The sequence below is a fragment of the Pseudomassariella vexata genome, assembly GCF_002105095.1.
Source record: "Pseudomassariella vexata strain CBS 129021 chromosome Unknown BCR38scaffold_4, whole genome shotgun sequence".
Lineage (NCBI taxonomy): Eukaryota > Fungi > Ascomycota > Sordariomycetes > Amphisphaeriales > Pseudomassariaceae > Pseudomassariella > Pseudomassariella vexata.
In genome coordinates this window covers 2,710,981-2,733,241 of record NW_024467959.1, presented here as the reverse complement: position 1 = coordinate 2,733,241, position 22,261 = coordinate 2,710,981, and the positions used below count along the sequence as shown (strand labels likewise).

At 51.0% G+C, this 22,261-nt stretch overlaps 9 protein-coding genes across 9 annotated transcripts; 4 read left to right on the top strand and 5 right to left on the bottom strand.

Moving 5' to 3' along the window:
* Positions 1-718: 718 nt before the first annotated feature.
* Positions 719-1,397, top strand: BCR38DRAFT_456398 (uncharacterized protein; the record flags this gene model as incomplete). The annotated part of the gene is made up of 2 exons (XM_040861911.1): positions 719-840; positions 950-1,397. The coding sequence occupies 2 exons, from the start codon at positions 719-721 to the stop codon at positions 1,395-1,397; spliced, it is 570 nt and encodes a 189-aa protein (XP_040718347.1).
* Positions 1,398-1,569: 172 nt separating this feature from the next.
* Positions 1,570-2,168, bottom strand: BCR38DRAFT_483330 (uncharacterized protein; the record flags this gene model as incomplete). Its single annotated transcript, XM_040863616.1, has 2 exons — positions 1,570-1,653; positions 1,731-2,168. The coding sequence occupies 2 exons, from the start codon at positions 2,166-2,168 to the stop codon at positions 1,570-1,572; spliced, it is 522 nt and encodes a 173-aa protein (XP_040718346.1).
* A 1,691-nt stretch (positions 2,169-3,859) lies between these two features.
* On the bottom strand, positions 3,860-5,473 carry BCR38DRAFT_336742 (uncharacterized protein; the record flags this gene model as incomplete). The annotated part of the gene is made up of 2 exons (XM_040855485.1): positions 3,860-3,930; positions 3,997-5,473. 2 exons carry the CDS (start codon positions 5,471-5,473, stop codon positions 3,860-3,862), a joined length of 1,548 nt encoding a protein of 515 aa, XP_040718345.1.
* Positions 5,474-7,331: 1,858 nt separating this feature from the next.
* BCR38DRAFT_483328 (uncharacterized protein) lies at positions 7,332-9,612 on the top strand (the record flags this gene model as incomplete). Its single annotated transcript, XM_040863615.1, has 3 exons — positions 7,332-7,620; positions 7,674-8,709; positions 8,760-9,612. The coding sequence occupies 3 exons, from the start codon at positions 7,332-7,334 to the stop codon at positions 9,610-9,612; spliced, it is 2,178 nt and encodes a 725-aa protein (XP_040718344.1).
* A 1,004-nt stretch (positions 9,613-10,616) lies between these two features.
* Positions 10,617-11,090, bottom strand: BCR38DRAFT_522593 (uncharacterized protein; the record flags this gene model as incomplete). Its single annotated transcript, XM_040865237.1, has 2 exons — positions 10,716-11,090; positions 10,617-10,641 (listed from the first exon to the last, which is right to left on the bottom strand). Exons 1-2 carry the CDS (start codon positions 10,973-10,975, stop codon positions 10,617-10,619), a joined length of 285 nt encoding a protein of 94 aa, XP_040718343.1. The 5' UTR covers positions 10,976-11,090.
* A 1,424-nt stretch (positions 11,091-12,514) lies between these two features.
* Positions 12,515-13,633, top strand: BCR38DRAFT_483326 (uncharacterized protein; the record flags this gene model as incomplete). Its single annotated transcript, XM_040863614.1, has 4 exons — positions 12,515-12,740; positions 12,814-12,951; positions 13,047-13,295; positions 13,428-13,633. The coding sequence occupies 4 exons, from the start codon at positions 12,515-12,517 to the stop codon at positions 13,631-13,633; spliced, it is 819 nt and encodes a 272-aa protein (XP_040718342.1).
* Positions 13,634-14,016: 383 nt separating this feature from the next.
* On the bottom strand, positions 14,017-16,083 carry BCR38DRAFT_483325 (Endonuclease/exonuclease/phosphatase; the record flags this gene model as incomplete). The annotated part of the gene is made up of 5 exons (XM_040863613.1): positions 14,017-14,138; positions 14,231-15,842; positions 15,890-15,935; positions 15,990-16,002; positions 16,056-16,083. The coding sequence occupies 5 exons, from the start codon at positions 16,081-16,083 to the stop codon at positions 14,017-14,019; spliced, it is 1,821 nt and encodes a 606-aa protein (XP_040718341.1).
* Positions 16,084-16,386: 303 nt separating this feature from the next.
* On the top strand, positions 16,387-17,649 carry BCR38DRAFT_427978 (putative cytochrome c oxidase subunit VIa). Its single transcript, XM_040859868.1, has 3 exons — positions 16,387-16,826; positions 16,900-16,924; positions 17,109-17,649. The coding sequence occupies exons 1-3, from the start codon at positions 16,658-16,660 to the stop codon at positions 17,320-17,322; spliced, it is 408 nt and encodes a 135-aa protein (XP_040718340.1). The 5' UTR covers positions 16,387-16,657; the 3' UTR covers positions 17,323-17,649.
* On the bottom strand, positions 17,650-21,155 carry BCR38DRAFT_388524 (uncharacterized protein). Its single transcript, XM_040857530.1, has 2 exons — positions 20,375-21,155; positions 17,650-20,315 (listed from the first exon to the last, which is right to left on the bottom strand). The coding sequence occupies exons 1-2, from the start codon at positions 20,878-20,880 to the stop codon at positions 17,873-17,875; spliced, it is 2,949 nt and encodes a 982-aa protein (XP_040718339.1). The 5' UTR covers positions 20,881-21,155; the 3' UTR covers positions 17,650-17,872.
* Between the last annotated feature and the right edge of the window lie 1,106 nt (positions 21,156-22,261).

Genomic DNA, 22,261 nt, shown 5'->3' with positions numbered 1-22,261 from the left:
CTTGAGTTGCGATACTGGGGCTCTGTTTTGGAGCCTGTTGTTTGCAGTTTTGGAACTGCATATTGGCGTTGGTTGGTTAATTGGGTACTATCGCTCAGATTGGACTTGGGGGCGCTCTTACACCTAGACTACTATTTGGATAGATATTGCACCATTGCATACTACGTGTTGCAGAAAATGGGGTTGTGTTTAGATGTTTTAGCAGTGCATTTTGGAGACTATTCGTAAATCAACCGTCAGCCAACAGGTTCCTCTCACCTACGGAACAACAAGATATAACAACTAATATTAACGAAGAGTAAACTCGAACAGATGAAGTCGACATACATGTGATAGGAGCTCGGCAATTTCAGGGTATTAACAGATCTTGCGAGTTGCATGACCTCCATGTTCTCGTGTATTTGCGTTTCCCTATGTCAGTAATATACGTCCAATATTCTGCGGAGGAACGACAAAGGGGGGCTACCGGGTAGGGCCGCCAATCCCTGCAGCCGTTTCTCGGAGTCGCATCCTCTTGGCGCAGCACTCATCCAAGATACGTCATTCGGGACTGAACGATCCACTCCGGCTTCCAAAAATTGATAATGGCAATTGAGACGGCATGAATCAATACGACTCTCAGGATGCAGTCTAGCTAGCGACAGCTCAACACCAAAAAGACACCACGCGCTTCCGAACCGACCGACTCATTGGAACAATTGCGCAATCCCCTGTCACTATGCGGCCTTCCACGATCCGCACGACATTGTCCCCCTTCCTCAAAGGGACAGGCACCGTACCGGCCAACAGATCATTCTCAGCATCTCGACAGTTGCGCGCGAGCAATATCAAACACGCAGCGTGAGTTCCTCGCAGTCTCTACTATCCCACCCACATGCTTCCTGCTTCCCAACCCCACCCGCAAACTCCAAAAGTAGCTGAACTAACCCTCCCTTTTTTCCCCTCATAGCGTCCGCCGCCCTGACGAACTCCAAAGCTACCTTCTCCTCTCCGCCTCGACTCGCAAGCCCCTCATCACACTCTGGACAGCATCCTACTGCCCCACCTGTCGCGTCGTCGAGCCTCTTGTACAAGAAGTTATCGAGTCTGGTATAGGCGAGGCCGAGGGTGGTGTCAACTACTGCATCGTCGAGTACGATAGCCCCGATATCATGGCCGACGGCATGGGCATGACGTACATGATTAGTTCAATGCCGACCCTCCTGAGCTTCGATGCGCAAGAGGCACAGACAGCGACCAAGATTACGGATGCGAGAAAGCTGGGGGATAGGGAGTTTTTGCAAGAGTGGATTAGGACTGAGGCGAGGAGGGGGGGGAACAGGGGAGGCGGAGGTGGAGGTGGTGGAGTTGGGGGGATGGGATTGCTGGGTGGGCTGTTTGGGAGTTGGAGGAAATGACCTAGAACGACGCTGTCAGGCTACACGACGATACAAATGAGCACGACGAAACCTGCCAGCTGAGGACGCAACCACACAACGCACAACATCGCGGGTATTGCGCTGAAAAAGACGGCGTCTTTTAATACCAGCACACCTAGAGACCTATATCCTGGCTACTAACTCATACATCTTACGGCGTGTAAAACACCTCCTCAAGCCCCTTCCACCAAGACGGTGTACCAGCCTCACTGCTTTTCGCACCCGGCACCAAACTCTGGATTCCCGAATTGTCAGTATCGAAATCTCCCAACGGCAAACACGAGGCAGCAAAGAAATCACGTCAAAACCTACCTCCTGATATCCATCCGTCATAGCCCACCACTCCCTCACCTTCGGATTCTCTGTCATGCGCTCCATATCCCCCGCATAGTCGTACCCGATATACTTCATGGTAGCAAACAGGATCCCCGTCCCTTCATCGTGAAAAATGCTGTAGTCGACAATGTTGCACTCGCGGATCTGCTTAAGCACCTCGGGCCACACTGCCGCGTGACATTCTTTGTACTTGTCCACAAACTCGGGTTTCAGCTTCACAATCTGCGCGATGCGCCGGCCGGGGTTGCGCTGTCGAGAGGAGGTGGGGGACAGCTGATTGGGGTGGTGAAGCGGATGGTCGATGGGCGAGCGTAGGTGTGCGGGAGGGCTCGCGGGGTTGTCGGTGTCAATTGGGGGTGGGGTGCTGGGCTTGGTCCAGAGGTGTGTGGTCGGTTTGCTCCAGAGTTGAGACATGGTGATATTTACGGGTGTATAATTTCTAGTGAAGAGAAGTTGGATGGGCCGGTGACCGGAGGGGCCGGGAGGCTCGGGAGGGAGAGTTGGTGAGGTAGAATAGGTGAGATCTGGCTGTCGTTGCCGGAGATGCACACACTTACAAAGACTGGCTAATCAATTCAGTAATCGTCGTAAAAAAACGCACAGTAAGATCGCGTAGTATGATTGTTCTAGAAAATGGCAGGGACGGAGTAGGGCAGTTTGACCTCAAGGAGTTGATTTCTTCATGTGGGTATACCAAACTCGGTGTAGGAGGGGGCCGATGCGACTTGCTCCCTCTCTTATGCGCGATGCGGGGTATTATTGGGTTGAGCTGAGCTGTTCGTACATGCACAAGTGGGTATAATTAGTCCACGAACACCTTGCTCAACGAACCGGGTAGCACGTCGATGCCGTCAGTTGCTAGGGAATGAATTGCTCTGAGAAGTAACAAGGTGTGAACAACAGATAACGGATGTCGTGCAGCTGTGTTAAAGCTACTAGAATCTTTAGCTGAGGGTTTTCTCTTTCGTAAGTATATACTCAAGCTTCGGACGTCCACAAGAGCTACAATTACGGAGTCCTCGGCTACATGTGCTCGAGCCTTGATTACCAAGCCGCCGGTACTCCGTCGTTCGTCACTTTGGAACGATGAGAAAGTTACATACACACACTCTCATCGTCGTCCGACTGGTCATTGAATGCTTGAGAAAAAGCAAAATGTCAATTTAGGCAAATTGATGTGGTGCGTCAGGTGTTACCATCCACTACGGGACAACTCCTGTAGCCACACTTGCTCTTCTTCATCGGGTTTATCCGCATTTTCAGCAACTTCGAGTATCCGACAAATGATGCTGAGACGACCCCTTATCACCCTGGGGCATGCATGACATGGCATTGCACAACTATGTCAACAATATGGACAATTGCATGTCAGCAATCTTGCTTGGGTTGTATCACCTCGAACCATTCCTAGCTTCAACATGGAAAGAAGCGCCGTGAGAGGCCTGGCTCCCGTTTCTAGGCTCAACGGCATTTGGTCTAGCCCCAACTCGGAAACTCGATAAGTCCGTAACAGTCCAGAGGCTTGAGACCTGCGAGATCCCAAGGTGCCGCTTACGGGAAGTATGGCTAGCGCGGGTATCAAAGCTCTCGTCCCGAAGCTCACCTGGGTAAGTTGTTGTGAAGAGTCCAAGTCCCGTCCAGTGCACAGCTATTCTTCAGTCCAATCGCGAACCACCTCTCGATGTCATCTCCAAATGGTTTGTATTGTGTCGGTAACCTTGCATGATCCATCCCTTTAGTGTGAACCCAGCCTATCTATATCACGTAGCCCGTTCTCCGCCGCCGAGCTCATGTTGGCTAGTAGTCACCATACCTATGTACTTCTGCACTGAGCCAGTGCGCATTTATTCCAAAATTCCAAACTCCGTCCCATGCTTCACATGTGCCATAACCCCCACCCCCCTCGAACTTTTCTCCCGGACCCATCTGCAGGCTTATTAAAACAAAGTGTGACTGAGAGAAGCCCCTAGTTGCAAACGGATGAACCACGTCGTATTTATGAGTGCTTTTGGCGTGATTAAGCTCGAATGATAATGTCAGTTCCGTGACCTGTCTTGTTTAGGCGGCGTTGGCTTGTTCGTATCGTGAACCCCTGCTCCTCTACTTCATGCATAGAAAGCTTCCACAAAGTATATGAAGCCGAACACCAGGAAAGCAACCGCACCTCCAATTGTGACTATCAAAATTCATTAGCACATGTTTTTCCCAACGTGGATGAATACGCGGTTTCCCGATGACTTACCAACTTTCAAGCTGACCTTCCCGGCAATGGCTCTCCCACCAATAACAGCAACGCCCGTACAACAAGCATGCCCCAGCACCGCACCAAGCGTAACCCACCACCAGTCCTGCCCAGCCGCCATGGCAATCGTCGCAATCTGGCTGCGGTCGCCCCACTCGCCCAGGAAGGTCATAATAAATGTCTGGACCCAAGCGGGGCTCAGTAGCAGCGACAACAAGTTAGACAATCCCGTGCCAATGGCCATGACGCCGCCGCGAGGCGACGGACTTCTAGCCGGTGACGTCGAGGGGCTTCGCGGCGGGGTCGGGAAGCGCGACTGCGATCGCGACTTGCGGTTTCGGCTCAGACCCATTTCCATGGCGTAGGGAGTGACCGAGGATCGGCGCCGGCCTTGCTTGAGGGCCTGATGCTCTTTCTCCTGGAGCTCCATCTCGACTTCCTGCATTTCGGCCGTGACGCCCTCGTCGGGGCTCATGGCCATGCCCTCGCGGAGCAGCTTCGCTCCGAAGATGAAGAAGAGCCCGGACGCGAGGAAGGCGGTCACGCGCTTGGGGATCAGGGCTGGAACGGTATGCCCGAGGACAGCGGAGAGGACCGTCATGACGAGGAGTGCGCCGAATGCTGCGGAGAATACGACCATACGGTCATGTTTCATAGCCATGAGCGCGGCCACAAGGAATGTCTTGTCGCCAATCTCTGAGAACAGAATCATAGTCAGAGAGAGCAAGAAAGAATGGAAGGGCTGAATGAGGCCCTCGCCTTCTTCATCGGTGTCTTCCTTCCATGTCTTCTTGGGCGTCGACTTGGTTGGCTTCGAGATATCGAGATGATCTTTGTTGGCCGAGTCGGGGATCGGATTCGGGCTGTCTCGAAGCTTTTCTGGAAGATCTGTTGGTTTGTCCAGCCCCGCCACTTCTTCGGCTGAGAGCTTCTTGCCGTCCTTATCGCCTAAAATCTTCTCCTCCTCGCTGTGTGGTAGAGGAGGGGCTTCCTTGGGGGTTTCTGGTACATTTTCAACCTTCTCGCCCGTCTGACCCTCCTTTGCCTTCCGCGCCTTGTCCTTCTCACTCACGCCTCCCTCGGTGCCCGTCGTGCCCTGCTTGGGAGACTTGTGGTAGGGATCATCCATGACGCCATCGTTGGTCTCCGGAATCTTCTGGCCTTTGTACATGGTCTTGTCGGTCGACGTATCCTTCAAAACTGGTAGCTCTTCCGAGATGTCTGAATCGCTGACACCAGTCTTCTCGCCCTTGTGAGGGTCAACGAAAGGCCCTTCGTGTGGTTTTCCATCCTTGCCATCAACGGGTGCATCCTTGGTGCCAACGTCATATTTCACCTTAGTAGATGAGCCGGTGATGTGATCGACGGCCGGGGCGCGAGCATCCTGCTCTGAGCTGGAGTCGATGGTCGAAATCGCGAGAGCAAGCGTCGGCAGTAGGAGGAGGAGGAGCGGGGCGCGTCGGTGTCGCAGTCTCATGTTGGCGGTTGTTCGAGGAGCTCGAGTCTCTTAGTCTGGTGGTCAGGACAGAGTGCAGGAAAGTGCCCTTCGTAGTCGGCGGCGGAATCGCAGAATATCTCGTAGTTGGCAATTGCAATACTCTCGTCGCAGTCCAACCCGAAATTGAAAGGGGTTCGCCTGGTTTTGCTTTCCCTGTGTGTCCTGGTAGAAAAGGCGAAGATGATCAACTGCAAAATGCAATGATGAATGTTCGAGGCGAAGCTATTCTAAACTTTTAGTGCGATGGAACACGCGGCCAAAGCCCCTGGAGTTCAAACTTGCGACCCCAACCGCAAAGTTACCTTAACTCAAGGTAGCAACAAGTCCAGTGATCAACGTCGTTGCCACCCGGTTTTAGAGGACACAGAAGAGTGCCCGAGGAATAGGAGTAAATGCAGAGTCGGGCGCTTGAGATAGGGGAAATTCCTCAATCAAACTGGAAAAAGTTCAACCAACACGACGTGTTCTACATCTTGCCATCCATTAAATCCCTGGAATCCCTGCGCCGCTAAATTGCTTTTTAAGTGGATCTGGAAGCCGGGTACTGAAGGAGAAGGAGGATCTCTGCTGAATCTGATTGGATTAGAGACAAATGGGATGTATGTCTGGGCCGCTGTGCCACCTCTTTCAATTCCAGGCTGAGTTGGCAGCTACATCTGCCTTGCTATATTATTTACGTTCGAGGACGTCATGTTGATTGTTTGGACAACTTTCAGGGGATCAACTTCGGTTCTTCCGAATCCTGACCTTGAGTAAATATTTCATGAGCACATCCGGTTTGTACCATTACCTAGGACTTTGAGACGTATGTTCTCCAATCTGGTTTCCAATCTGGTTTCCAATCTGGTCGCCAATCTGGTCGCCAATCTGGTCGCCAATACGAAGTATTAGATGAGCCGTGTGTCGTGTCAACTCCACCATGCAGAGATGCAGGTCTGATGTTTAGAGACAACCTCACTCTTGACAATGATACATAAAACGAGATGACTGTATCGCGTTTCACCCTGGCAAAGGTCTGAAGTGCATGGTGACCTGGATTTCAGCAATGCTGTGCGCGGCGATCTCTTCTTACCAACGAAGCTGCGCAGATACAAGAGCTAGCGATGCAGAAGTAGCACCAGCGAGTCAATTGAAACAAAAGTGAGTCTGTTCGCCGTGGTTCAAACACATCAATTTTCAAACACATACTGAATCAACCTTATGGTTTCCGGACGCGTGTCCCACGTATCGGACCGTAGAAGCTTTCCACCCAAGCAGATTGATTCTCGGGATTGATGCCTTGATGTCAGACTCAATGTTCCGATGCGGTTCTCTGAGAATTCTGGGGAATGCAATGAAGAGGTCGCATTTCGATTCACTGATAGTATCAGATCAAAATGGCCAGCTGCTATGGTCTTTCTGTTGCCACAGAGACACTCGCTAACTCGGCCAAAGACATGGAAGAGAAGGTCCTTCTGTTCTCCTCTTGGGTATCGCCGAGTAACCAGTCGAGATAGCTTCAAGGTTGAGGCAAGGTTGAGGGGTTCTCTTGTTGATATGCTTGCACTTTGGAAACACCGTTCCTTCACCTGATGCTACGTGAACTTGAGGGCTGAATGAAAGAGCCTCTCCGAAGACTACGAGTAACAACGCAACAATGACCCGCAATTGGTATGTGGTCCGTGCGTATTAACCGACACGGTGCCGCTTCCATTCCCGCAAATTATTTTATGTTTTCATCCTTGGTCAGCTTTACCCTACCCTTCCCCTAACCCTCGACAACATCTTAGTCTCGGTTCATCGCAGCCGTTCCTTCCCTCGCGACAAGTAACGGGGCTTCACCGGTCACATCATCGTCATGACGGGCCGACGCGGTCGCGCTGGAGGTCGTGGGGTCTCACAAGAAGCCGCCTCGGCTGAATTGCCCACACCCCGAGGCCCACAAACCAGATCGACTCGGCGTGCTGAGGCATCCAAACTGAATCAAGATCCAGTCCCACGACGTGGGGCACCCCGGGCATCAACAGTTAATAGCATTCCTAGCGTTGCCACCACCGACTTTCCTCGGAGCAGTTATCCAGCAAGCAGTCCCCCGTCTAGGAAACGGGCACTTCGACCTTCTGGAAGTCCTGCGTCTAAGAAACAACGTTCGTTCACCTATTTCATACATCAGTTTCATCGCTGCTTATGCATTCAACAGGTCTTTCCTCTGTGGCTAAACACGGCAGGTCTCTGTTAAAGAGATCAGGGCCGAACAATGGTCCCCGTGATGGCAACACGGCAGACGAAGCCAGAACTAATGCCGGTGCTACTGCCCCCGAAATGATCCCAGAAGAGGTAATGGAGGACATTATGGATGACACCATCAGGAGCAGCTCCAAGCTCTATGAGCATATCATCTCCCTCGGCGCCCGGAAACCTACCGACAACTGGCGCTCGAGGTTGCAATACTTTCAGCGGACTCACAACTCCGTACGCAGCAACTTCGTAGCTGAGTCTGAGCCTTTCATATCCTCGGAAGCTTTTGAACGCAATTTGCCCTATGAAGTTGGCACCAAGTCTTTTCTGGCCGCGAAGAAAGTCATTTGCTTTGCCAATCTGGCCTCGCTCCTTCGATTCATCGTGGACCTCAAATATCAGAACAAGCCGGCTCGACCAATCCTTGAGGAACTCGACCGCCTCTTCCCGAACATGTTTGATCCTTTCATGGAGGATATCACCTCTAGCTTTGACTTGGCGTTTCGGATCCGCTGCTGCAACATGGTAGCTACAATAAAAGACGCACCAGACTCGAATCGCTTCCTCCTGGCTGCTGCCTCGTTCTGCGATGACGAGGTGGAATCTCCTGAGGATGCCCAACAATTGCTCCTCATGGGACCATTCAAGCCAGTAGCCAATGTAGACGTAAATAGCGATCAAGATTATCTGTTGCACATGGCCGATATCTACTCCTACTTGTTTTCCAATACGCGAGCTCAGATGATAAAGGATCTGGAAAACGCTTATCCTCTGGAAGACCTCCTGCGAGACTTGGAAGATTGGTTGTCCAATATGTTCCCGCGTCTGTACAAGGGCAAAGCCCCGGTCCACACCCCGCTGCTAGCAACGGACGTGATCGATCAAGAAGAGGATTCCATGTTTGTCGACGAAGACGACAACGCCGCCAGCGACTCTGGCGCCTCTAGCGACTCGGACTCGGAACCCGAGGAAGAAATCATACGAACTGGAGCACCTATGTAAGTCCCTTAGCGGTGCGAAAGGTGGTGTGATTACTAACAGTCCGAAGTGAGAGTTTCCTTGATGATAAAATCACTCTTGAGACCGTGGTGCAAAAGCAGCGTCGAGCTACGCCCCCTTCAAATCAGCAAGCCAACAGAGGCCTTCCAGCCATCGACCCACGCAAGCTACTTGGTCTCGATTTTCAGGAGGCCCGAAGCAGTCTTGGCCAAAATATGCCGCGGCTCGAAGCTGTCATTCGAGAGCCGCAAGAAAGTCACGAAAGACCTGGACCCAAGGGACCGCATCCCACTGTCGACGGTGAGGAGGATGTCTTTGGTGACGAATACCAAACCGACGTACGGCCTACAGATGAATCACGGCGAATTCCAAAGCTGCCGACGCCAAACCGCGCTCATTTCTCACGGCAAACCGCTGCGAGCAAATCCGAACGCTCACCTTCTCTCGGTGCTACCCCGGGACAGGAATATCCTGAGCGTCTGGTCGCAGGCGATTTAATGGCCCTTTCACAGAAGGCCAAGGCAATTTCCCGCATCGAAAGTGCCAGGCAAGCCAAAGGCCCACAAAAACGAACTTTCTGGACCCTAGATGACAATAAGACACTCATATCAGCCATTCCTAAGTATCAATGTTCTTGGGCGGCGATCGAAGATGCAGGGCTGTTTTCCGTCTTCCGCACGCAGCAGCAGATCCGAGATCGGGCGCGCAATCTGAAGGTCGACTTCCTCAAGGCCGATGTGCTCTTGCCTGCCGGGTTTGACGGCGTCTGTCTTGGCAAGAAGGAGAGGGAGGCTGTCATTAAGTGTAGGAGAAACCCGGACAGGACTGAAGAGGATGTGGATGAGGATGGCACCGTCATCAATACCATTTATGACCCTGAGGTGGAGGATCCCTTTGCTTGATGCATTGGCCACAAAAAGTCCGCAATGGCCATGAAGCTTCCGGTCACTGTGGCAGATCAACCTCCTTCATCTATTGGTGGCCTACATGGCCGACAGGTCTGAAGTGTCAGTTAAGTGAGGATCTCACGGTGTTTGGCGTTTGTTAGTGTAGGCCAGTGGACATGAAATACCCTCTGTAGACGAGTTTATCGTTGCAGTAGTTGGTTGGGAGCCAGTTATGTATTTACTTCGCGCCTGTCTGGTCGCGACGTGGCTTTGCACCCTATATTATTGTGCAAGCACTATCCAAGCCACTTGCCCTTTGTTTTCTTTTCATTGTTCATTTTTGCTTAATTATTTGAATACTCAATCACTCGCCATCATATTGTCTTCCGTGGTGTGTTCTGTGTGTGAAAGGACGGGACCAGCCTCCCGTGATGCGTGGTCGAGACGCCATTCGCATCAGCATTTGGCAAGCATCGAATGCCTTGATAAGTGTCACAATTAGGTCCTACCTAAGAATTTGGCGGCTGGATTACTTTCTCTATGCCCAGAAAATAATATCTCAATGAAGTACGGTCTTGATAACTAGGTGGCGATTACAGCGTCACGGGCCCTGGCTGCTGTATTGGCATGTGTCGTGAAGTCAGGGTAAAGCAACTGTCTGGTCTGAAAGAGAGTGTATTGACCATATTTCTACCGGAGGCGTCTGAAGATACGTATGATCCCTCTTTAATATTTTGCTTGGTTTTTCGGCTTTAATGCCAAATCGTCTGATCAGTTCTCTCATAACTCTGCAGAATCTAGAAAGGAACGAACCAAACAACCGAAAGTAGCTTGCCATTATGAAATCCCAATGTAACGAGTGAATCAAATCAACCCTCCACACTACTTAGCTCAACTAAGCCCAAACCCGTGGTTTACACCGCGATAGAGCCTGTTGACCCAGAAGACGAAACAAGGAAGTTCAGGAAGAAGTGAGAAGTTCGTGCCAGGTATTTGCCGTTCGAAGGAAACTTGGGATACTAGACGAGGTCTGTTCTTCCGGGACTTGTTGTTAACCGAATGTGTTAAGGCGAGATAGAGAAGACAGAGCGCTATGAGACCGAGGGGAGTAGACTTACTAGTTGGGGTCGACAGCCTTCTTCGCCTTCTCATCCCAGCGCTTTTCATCCCAGCGCTTCTCGTCCCATCTTTTGTCGTCCCAGCGCTTGTCGTCCCAGCGCTTGTCGTCCCAGCGTTTCTCTTCCCAGCGCTTCTCGTCCCAGCGCTTCTCCTTGTCGGACCAAGGCTTGGGGGCGGGGTCACGCTTGTCGGACCATGGGGCCGGGGCCGCAATGCCGACGCCCACAATGGAAAGGAGGACAACGGCGGAGAACTTCATTGTGAGTCAGGTTGGGGTGAACTGAGATTGTTGGGTTGGGTTTGTTAATAGGAGTAGACTCTCAAGTAGACAAGGTGATGGAGGTTTGATGCTGCTGAAGAAGCTATGTGTCGAGTCTTGCCTCTCTGAGAGTCAAGTATGGTGGACTTGTTGCTCTCTTTATAGTTTTGCACAAGCGAGATCAGTGACCGTCGTACCAAGGATACTTCGGCATATGAGCACTATTCTTCCAGTACAATGTACGGCGCAATGTGACAAAATGCTTGGTTCTCGCTACACCGCGAGATCACTCCCCATCTGGCCCTCGTGATGATATCATCTCCTGCTCCCAGCGATAGGATATGAACCTTCGGAGGTGCAATCCGAAACGACTGATCACGCCATAATGTCCACCAGACTTCTTTTCATCATGACCATCTATCACGCTGAAGTCTCATTAGGAATAAAACATGTTCATTGGTCCGGTAGATACCCCAAGGCGTCTGGAATCATTTCCGGAATGGTTTCTCGAGCTTGTATGACGCCATCAAAATCCATTAGAAAGTATCGTCGAACACGTAACGCCGCCATATTTGTGCAGCCAATAGATCACATGGAACGGTCATGGTCGGAGATGTGCTGGTTCATGGATGATTTCCATCTTACTCAGACAACTTCTCTTTGTGTGCGTAGCTTGATTGGTCATTTCGTCAAAGGGGATGTCAGTTGACAGTCCTATTCGTCTCCTGGGTCGGCACCCTATAGCTAGCCTATAGGAAAATCTTCAACATTTCGCTATTATCCTCGTTCGTTGGTTGCGGTAGTTCCGCGGGGTCCCGCAAAATACGATATATATCTTGTACAGTTTAGGAAACAAATGGCAATGTAACCAAACGACTTTGGCATGCACTTTCTATTTAGGGCCCTGTTTGGTCATCACAACACCGAAATGTTGGTGCAGGTGGCTGCGTTAGTAATCAGTCATCACTCATCTTCTATTGGACCGGCATAGAAACAGAATTAAACATGCAGACGATTATAAGTAACATCACGTGGCAACATGAATCGGACAGATGATTACATCAACACTAGAGACCCAACCCACCGCTCAAGTGCCGGCCTGAGACCCGGTCGTCGAAGCGGCTGCTTACACCATACGTCTAGAATACATCCAATGGGTTAAGTTTGGTTGAGTTTATACACAATCCTACACTGTCATCACACCGAGTTAGTCGTCTAACTGTGCCACCTACTCAGCTGACTGCATCTTGCCAACCCGCAATTCCGAGCTATTCGGAGTCTAGGTTCTCGAAGGGCGTCGGCATTGTTGAATACAGTGCATCCCGAATTTATTCTAGCTCCAGACCGCAGGGTTGGATAGTTGCTGGGGACGAAGGGGGCCACATTGTCGATTTCAAGTGAGAAAAGCAGGTGTTTGTCTGTCCCCTCGACCCCCAACTCTTGAGGTTTACTCTTCAGAATTCAAAGTCAAACAAGAATTTACAGTCGTCAAATCATAAAATCTTGCCCCTTGTCATCTCTGATAACGTATCCTTCACCATGCCAATCTCAGATCACGAAGAATCCGACACCCTCCTCGAAGCAGCCTCGGATTCTAGTTTTTCTGCGGTCAAGGAACTCAAGCACCCAGGATCCCATCGATTACGTTTCACCCGCTGGGTTTTCCTCTGCTCCATCACTGCAAACGTATTGCTTTCCCTTGCGGTGGCCAAGTTCCTCATATACTCTAGCGAAAGCTGCCATGATCCATTATTGCAGCTCTACTGTAAGCCGTCCAACCTAAATGCATTTAGTTCAATGACAGTAAAAATATCTCAAGCTCAGTAATTTGCACGCAGCACCGGCCCAAAACGCGGTTGAGTACGTCGTCAGCCACCCAGACGACAGTATCCACGGCACGAACGAATGGATGAACATGCTATTTGACGGGTCGGCCAATGGGGGGGTTGGAGAGCGCTGGAAGGGGTTGTATACCCGTAAGTCAGACTATTCAACCAGACGACCCAAGCAGGGTGAATAAAGGTTTGATAGAAAAGGAAAAAGAATACTGACCAAACTGCTTTCTTATCAGCCTATATGGACGTAGCCATAACCCAACAAGAGGCCGCCCAGTTGGGAGAACAAAGTGTCATGATCCCGGGAACAGACCAATATATAGTCGAGCTCGAAGTGCACCACCAATTACATTGTCTCGATAGCCTCCGCAGGGCTTTGTTTCCTACAACTCCCGGTCAAGGACACCAACAAAACAACTCTTTTTCGGCAGAGGTTGAAGAGGATGAAAATGATGACCCAGGGGCACACCACCCCAAACACCTCGGTACCGATTCTACTCTTACTTACCTTCACGCAATCCTACACACCTTCCCCTGAAACCTCTCACCTTCAGCTTTCTGCTGAAATAAAGGAGTGTCAAGCAACGGGCTGATACTTGCGCTAATAATGGCGCCAGACCACTGCATCGATTGGATTCGTCAAGCCCTCATGTGCTGGGTGGACATTACGCCCGTCAGCTGGGCCGTGGACCCGGCCACGGGGCTGCCCGAGCCCCAAATCCCACAGCAGAGGACATGCCGGAACTGGGACCTGGTGCAGGCGTGGGCCGATGGCCACCGGGTGTCCGATGACGTGCTTGAGAGTTTTGAGGGGGTTTTGTAGATTTGTGCGTCGGTGGTTATTTAATAGGAGATAGATTTGGTGTGGTCTGGACACGACATCTCTGTCTGCCCCCCCTCTTTCCCCCCAATTAAGGAACTGGGGTCCTAGCAAAAGAAACAAATCATCAAGGTCAAGTTCACTTGTAAACAAACACACTCGGCTTGGATCTGCACTTGGCAAATGGAATCCTGTATTCGTCAACGTAGCTAGCTGCCTCTTTGTGCCTGGGTATTCGTACATTGATTCTGCATGCGCCGTTTTGATGAGCCATAACATATCTGCCTTGGAACTAGCACTCAGCTCTAGCTACTATTGATCATCGTGATATGTTGTGTATGCATCGACCAAGATTACGCTGGAAAACACGTTAAGCTCCGAAAATTTTATGCAGATTGCGACTTGCTCCAGTCACTACTCCATATGAATGTCCCACACCGCCACTCGGTATTCTTCTCCTTCTCTCCTGACGGTCCGATGGGTCTGGGGCACATATAGAATGACCTGCCTGTGTGGATATTAGCATCTCCATGCGTACAACGAAGGATGCAAGACTAAAGCTCGAGAATAGCCATAATGACAGAGCGACAAAATACTTACCACAATTGACGCCTGCCTTCTTGGTCACCAAGCTTATGCAAGGCTCGCCATGCTCGCACTTGGGAACAACCCGCTTGCCAAGAAGTTTTGACCACGATTCTTTCGACTCAATCGGGTCTATGAACTTCTCGGCTCTGATTGGTGTGTGTGGATCATTGGAGTCATCTACGGTATTCGAAGCTCGGGAGTTTCCGGCTTCCTCAATAGCAAAAGCCGACGTATCATCAACATCGGTCCCAGGTGTGGGGTTTTCTTCAGTCTCGGGCTTTTTGTTGTCTGGGCTCGCCGTAGTTTTTGACTTGAAGAAGCCCATGAGGCTACTTTGCCCCCTCGAGGAGGCCTTTTCCTTCACCGGCGAGGCTTTGAGCTTCTTTTGGGGTCTGCTATTTGGTGCGGGCGCGGAAGGCGTGCGCTTGCTACCCGCATTTGCAGGCTTTTCCAGCGACACACTTGACGTGGTTGATTCTGCTTGAGAGGATAGAGGAGCGCTCGGTATAGGCTCTGACGACGCCGGTTCCGGTTCACTTACTGAAGCAGGGGTTGGAACCACCTTAGCTTTCTTGGAGAACATGTCCTTGATACTCCGGCGGTTGTCGAATTCAGGGATGAGCTTCGCAGACATCGACCTAAGATCCTTTTTAGACCAGTTTCTTAGTCGTTTCCCAGCCCGAAACATGCCTTCCGGGTTCATGATGTCTTTGAGATGGATTTCTTTGCCGTCCACCTTGACAACGTCGTTCAGGCTCGCGTAGACCGGGCAATGGTCGGATCCCATCAAGCCCTCCTGAATATTGGAGTCGACGACCCAATCCTTCATACCGGCACTGCATAGAACGTAATCAATGCGGCTGCCAAAGTTTGCTGGACGGGTATTCTTCTTGGTATCCCAACAGGTGAACATGCCTTGGCGGGTCGGGTTGAAGAGTCGACCCAAATCCCACAGTACAGGATCTTCTCGGCTCTCGTCTCTTTCTCCATGTACAACACCATCAAATACCATGTGGTTAAATAGGCGGCGGGCGGGCGACGAGAAGAAATCCTGCATCGCCATGGCCTCCTTTTTCAGCCTTTCGGCGATATTGGCGGTGTCGATGCCGGCACGGATGACATTTAGATCTCCGGTAAGAACCACATTTTTTCCCATGCCGACCAAGTTACGGATACGCAAGTCGAGTGCTTCGAGATACCCCAATCTGAAGTCGTCTCTGGTTTCATCGCGGTTAGCCGGGCTATAGGTTCCAATGAGAACGAAAGCAGGAAACTCGAGGATGACGCAGCGCCCCTCAGAGTCCAAAGTCGCATTGTCCAGAGTCCCAGTAAGTTGGCCCGGTGTTGGATAGCCGCCTATTTGTTGATCTTTGGGGAGATCTGAGAACTTGGTGGAGGAATTGGGTGGGCACAAAACACCAGTTATGCCTTCTTCTGCGCGGATTGGGGCGCATACGGAGCTGCGGGTATAGATAGCCACACCTGCGTATCCTTTTTTGTGCTTTGGAAAACTGAAGTACACGTCCCAGCCCGGAACGAGAACCATGTCATCAGTGAGATCCTTGCGCTGGATTTTGGTCTCTTGCATGACGACAATGTCTGCCTCGAGGATGTCGAACATGGCCTAGGCGGCTGTAAGTACATTGCACATCAATCATCTCGGATCCTTACCTCGAAAGTCCTGTTTTCTCGCCATGGCTGGTACCCAAAAGGATTCCTATTCAATAGGTGAGTTGAATGCTCACAAAGAGCTGCAGATCAAATCCCATACTTGATACCGTTCACTAAGAGATGTTAACTAATGATATGATGTCATCAGAAAGCAGCAAAGACCCACCGTTCCACGAAGTGATTCTAAGTACCATTGTGTCGAACTATGGCATTGCGCTAGGATGGTAATCGTTGATGGTGCAATTTTTCGTACATGCCTCTCCTACGAGGTCATTCTAATGAGTTGGGCACTTGTGAACAGTAAGAACATGCTCGGCTTCGGCATGGGCAGGATAGAGGAAGGCGGGAATCAGAGACGAATAGACCGAGGTTGTTGCAACGGTGTACTTCGTAACTAAAATGAATTGATTATCCCGAATGATATAGATTAAGCCGTTAGAGAGCAAGGTTACGCCATTTCGTGTAAATCTTCAAGCCGCGCAAGTTCAGGTCGTGCCTTCTCCAGAGAACGGACCCATGGACCCGCGTCTTCGAGTGGCAACCACCCGAGCGTCCCCGACGCCAAATCACCTGACATGCACTTTCCTCCTCATTTAGCTCTTTTCGTTTCTTTCTGCCTCAGGCACGAACTTCCAAACCTGAGGTCATCCGACACCACCTTATTCGCTCTCTCTTCCAAGCTTACTTCAATTGAACCGAACGCACGCACACAGAACCATCTCCCCTCAACGCCGGTGTAGCACCACGACAGTCGCCAAAAACCGAACAATGCTTCCTCAACGCCAAATCCTCCGCGCCGTCCCGCGGGTGACGGCCCAGCTGCGTGCTGCGAACCCGACCGTCTTCCGTTCGGCCCTGCAGCGCCGTCTCGCTTCTACCGAAAACGCCTTCGTCAAGGAGCGAGCGGCAGTCAAGGCGCACGCTGCGGCCACGACTGGTATGTTTGGGGCGATGAAATTCGTACGAGGAGGTAGTTGAGGGGCCAATGCTAATCAAATCGAAATTTACAGAACTCTGGCGCAAGATCTCCATTTAGTAAGCCCACTCCTGAGCGATTTCCTACAGCCAGCGTCGTACGATATACACGTCTAGCATCCACCACGTCGGACCGAGGATGATGCATGGATTCTATGGACGGACACGGAGGCGGAAACAGACATGGCTCGGAGAGCATGGCATCCTCCTCCAAGATCGAATCACTAACAAGCTCTTCAAATAGCGGCGTCATCCCATGCCTCATCCTCGCCGGCATCAACGCCTACAACCTGTGGACCGAGCACTGGGAGCACTGGTCGCACATGCCCCCCTTGGAGGAGCGCGTCGAGTATCCCTACCAGAACATCCGCTCTAAGAACTTCCCTTGGGGCAACGGTGACAAGACCTTGTTCTGGAACGATTCCGTCAACTACCACAACAAGGACAAGACCGCGTAAGCTGATATTTTCTCGTCCAATTTGGATCGGAGTGGGCTTGAGTTGCGAACGTTAGCCGGGAGACGGAATGAAAGACGGCGAAGGAGGGACAATGGCAAGTGGATAAGACGTGAAAACACCGAGAAATTGACCCTTAGAGCAGTGGAGGAGATCGACTGCCCATGCTGGCAGGTGATAACGCATTTCCGTGATATTGTAGATATTCCTTTTGTCACTGGCACAAGCACGGCATTGAAAACAGCCAGTCGGCTCTTTTTGTTATCTTGAACGTCATTACCATGGCAATATGCTTGGATTGATGCATTGCTAAATGCAAGTCCCACGGCACTCACATGCTCTTCTTGCCTGTATCCTTGATATAGTTGTGCATATCCATGAATTGTGAACCCAACGCCAACCGTGGCTTCTACAGTCCCATCCTATTACCCCTTACCACTGTATGCTGTATGCCTGTGTATGCCGATCCCAAGTCCATCGGCAGGTTCTCTCCCAGGCAAACCCTGGGGAATAATTTGGTTTGCCCACTGACCATGCTCCGAAAAATGCAAGTTTACTCCTTCCTAGGTTCCTCCACTTGTTCCGGCCGCCCGTCCTCATTTGCCTCAAATTCTGGGTTGTCCAACCAGTTTGAGTAATCGTCATCATCATCCGTATGTCTGCGAGCTCCCTCGAAAACCCGTTTCGGAAGTGCAGGTGGGCCTGGTTTGGGTAGTATTGGCACCTCGCTAGGCGTAGAGTGCTCATCACTTCCGTCAAAATCCTCGGAGTCCTCGACCCACGGCGGCATGTACGGATGAGAATGCTCATGGTCATGCTCTTCGTGCATAGGTGTGGTGGGTTCCGAGTCCGCGGGCGCTTCGACCACAAACATCTCATCGTTTCCTTCCTCCGGGTACCGCTCGGTTAAACGTCTACGTCTGGGTAAAGGGGGCGGCGGAACTCGGCGGTCTTTCTTGACTGAGTTGACACATGTCGAGCTTTCGCGTGCTGATGATGACTGGGGTGGAGGCATAGGCCTACGCTTCGGGACCGGCTGGGGGGTTGCTTTAGGTCTCCTGTCAGGTTCCGGCGGGGGTAATACAGAAGCAGGAATCGGTTGGCCTCGCCCCATAGGCTGACTGAGATCCACGGTTGGGTGATCGGGCTTGTGTCCATCTGGCCCTTGGTCAGAGTTACGTTGAAGGGCATTCAAACCCCAACGTTTCGCGGTAGCGGCTGCGTTGGATACCGCGGCAAGAGTGTTGCGTTTGTTTTCCGGAGCGCCGTTGGTCCCGTTCGATGCAACGGACTGCCCCGTCTCTCTACGTGAAAACAAGCCCCGACCAATAGACCCAGTAGCACTCTTCATCGATCCCTTGGTTGAGGGCGCGGGCGAACCCGATGAATTCGCCTCGCTAGAAGAGCTCTCAACCGATGAGGTCGTACCTCGTCGCGCCGGTGACACAGGTGTCTTTTCGTTTTCGTTTTCATTTCCCGCAGTAAGAGCTTCCAATGAAGACGTTGACGACCTTTCAGAAGCTTTGACAAACGACATGCGTGGCGATGGTATGCTAGTGGACGACTCCTTATTCGACTTCGCAGCCAAGTTGGCTATTGCGCTTACAGCATCGTGGTCTGGCGGCGATGAAGACGGCTTGAACGTTTCTGAATGTGTAGGGTCAGTGCCAACAGTTGGGTTAGATGCGGAAAAAGACCCTTTTCGAATAGCTCGTGGCATTAAGCTCGTTTCCGGCGTGGAGCTCCGCGGGCTCTTAGCATCGAGAGCAGTTGTTGATGCCGAGGCACTTTGATTTCCACCAACCGTTGTCGGTTTCTTGGCCACTTTCCGACCCCAGAAGCCCGTGGACTGGGTGCTGTCTTTTTCTACCACGGGCAGACTGTGGCTCTTTGCCACAGGCGGTAGTTCAGGAGACGTGGGCGCACCTGTCTCTTCTATATGAGATACCTCGTCCACGTGACCGAGCGCTGCGGCGATTTCCTCATAGTCCTCCGAGTGCTCGACGGCGTCGTCACCAACAAATATGCCTCCTCGCCACTGTTTGTGCTCCGTCTTAAAGAAAGGCATATCGTCCCAGAAAGGGAGCACAAGGGTCTCGGCAACAACCTCCTTGATGCGGTTTTCGATCTGGCGCAGGATGACTGTGTACGTGATTTGCCTTGAACTGACAATAGGCTCGATCATTGTTTCCATCTTGGGCATCGTCTGGAAGGAGAACCAGATGCGGTTGCTTGGAGGCGGCTTTATTTTGAAAAGGATGTGCCCTTCCAATTTCTTCAATACCACGGCCAGAACCAGATTGACCTCGCGCGCTTTAAAACGACTTCCAAGATCGATCCTTGCCGTAGCGGCCACTTCCAGCCGGAAATTACCAGTATACCTAACGTCAGCTTCCATTACGTATTCTCCTTCAATATTCAACTCCTTGAGTCGCGGATTCGTAATGAACGGAGTTGAATCTCCAGTATCGATCTTCTGGATTGCAATCCGTGTGAGAAACGAAGGGCGCTTGACCCGTGATATTTTCTTGGTGATTTTCTCGCGAATCGCATTCTCCATGTCGCAAGTTTTGTAGAGACCAAGGAAAATGCGACCTATCAGAGCATTGAGCCACCGGGTCTGCAAATGCTCCTCGGAAGAATGCAGTTTGTGTACCAGCGAGATGATGTTCTTGACTTCGAACCTTTGAGGCTGGGGCGCCTTGTTGTCGGGTCCAAAGACCTGTTCCTTGTTCCTAAGAAGAGCAAAGTAGAAGTCTTCCTTGGCGGAGCAGTTCTCAGAAAAGAGGTAGAAAGGCTTGGATATCTGGGTATCCGGGGCTATTTCGAATCCATCCTTGTTTCTCGACAGACATAATGCATTCCGCTTGATGTAGAGCTCCCCCTCGGGTGTCGTGTCTCCTCCAGAGTATATGCTAACATCATGGTGTGCTAGCGATATTACGTGCCGTACTTCGAGCTGCTCGTCATCATCGAATAACATCAGGTGTCCATGTCTGTGAGAAAGTTACTTAGTTAGCTAAGACTGTTGCGATGTGGATAATGGAGTACAAACCTAAGCACCACGTAGAAGACATTTCCAGCCCTCTTAGGCCGTCCACTACCACCGTTGGCGTTGTCAAGGGGACTTGGACTCTGCTTCCTGTCGAATATGCTCCGGTACATTACCTGGTACACACTTTGACTCGGTGCTGCGACCGTGGTCATTCCCACGGGGGTAGAACGCTCGATAGGCTTTGCATTGATGCCCATGGGCGTGTATTCTCGACATACTGCAAAGTATCCCGCCGCCACGTCTATAACATCTGTGTGCTTTGGTTTTCCCTCCTCTTCCTGCACCTTCTGAGCCTTCAGCGCCACCTTCAGATCGGTCGTGTCGTCACCGGGTTGGACGATGCTGTCGGATCCATCGTCTGGTCCGTTAGCCTTGTTATCGTTATCGACCTTGTGGCGAATTGGAAACGTGAAATACGCATGGATCAGAACTGCGACAAGTAGAAGAGGAATAAAAGTGACACCGCCCAGGAGGTAGGTCAGGAGAAATCCAGTCCAACTGCCCATGGCGCCGGGCTCAATCGGCTGGCAGAATGCGAGTCGTCTGCAGACCAATGTGCGGGCACAATCTCGAACCTCATCAGTGTCGAGCTTTGAGTTTGAGACGGATGGTGCGGGCTGATTACTCGCGGGATGGATATTACATGCTGGAAAACTGAGGTGGCAGTACAAAGTACAGAGGACACGATGTTGATTCGGGAACTTAGAAGGATGAAGATGCTAATTTAATGGTTGGCTTTGTCAAGCCACCACCCCTAGTAATCAATCAGCAGACAAGCAGGCAAGCACAAGCTAGCTGTCGAACGTCAAGGTGGTGGTGTCCCGCCTGCGCGGTTAATCAAGTGTGGGGTAAAATTGCATCTATCTGAAGCTAATCCATGCAAAAATGTCAACATCATTCTTTCCAGCAAATTTGACAATATCCAAGACATCTACAGCGTCTCAACTCTTCATAACACAGCAGGATATCTTTGCTAGTGTAAAGGTGACTCAAGAGCTGAAACTTGAAAATGAATACCAAGCCCGAAAATCAAGACGGTGCAGTCAATCATTGTCCTAGGCATGATCGACATCACCCGGCCGCCTATGTACTATGTCCGAAATGATATCTGATTGCAGAACTCACAGACAATGAATCAGCAGGTCTGCCGGAGCTTCAGTCTAGAGAAACGAGTCTTCTCTTCCTAACAGTCTCCATTTACTCAAGACCCCGAATAAGGTGTGCAGTACACGCTCCCATCCACACCAGGGCCAGCGGTTCTTCAAAGCTCTCTTCACGCGTTTGATATTTCATCTCAGGTAACTCGTTCCTCTCCTGGCTCACTGTCTAACTCGAACCATTCGCTACTCTTATCTACGTCTTCAGCTTCAATGCCGACCCAAGACAGGGAAAATACCAATTACCTCTGGCCTGTATATAATCCCATGGGGCCTACTTTTTTGACGTTCAAGGAACTACCACCTCAGCCCTAAAGTACTGATAATTCACACACCATACGGATGTGCGAATCTTTTACTGCACTTTTGTTCATGGCAAGAGAACGAAGTCCTCACTTTCCTTGCAGGTAGGCATTATGCTTATTTATGATGTTGATCAAGGGGAGCCTCAAAGCAAAAACTATAGCCGTGTCAAGAATGCAATGTTCATCAAGGTGCAATGAGCCAAAATGTGAATTCGGGAACCAGAAGTTCTCCCGTAACAGCTCATGTGCGCTTCGGAGTGTCTATGTGAGAACAGCGAATTGTCAAAAGGGAATGGGAAAAAGTAAGGAAGACACAGCTATCTCTTCAGAATGCTCTGATTGATGGACTTGACAACTCGGTTTATGCCCTGCTCAAGTACCCCTGACCATGACAGCCCCATTAGTGCAGTATTTGGAACATTTGA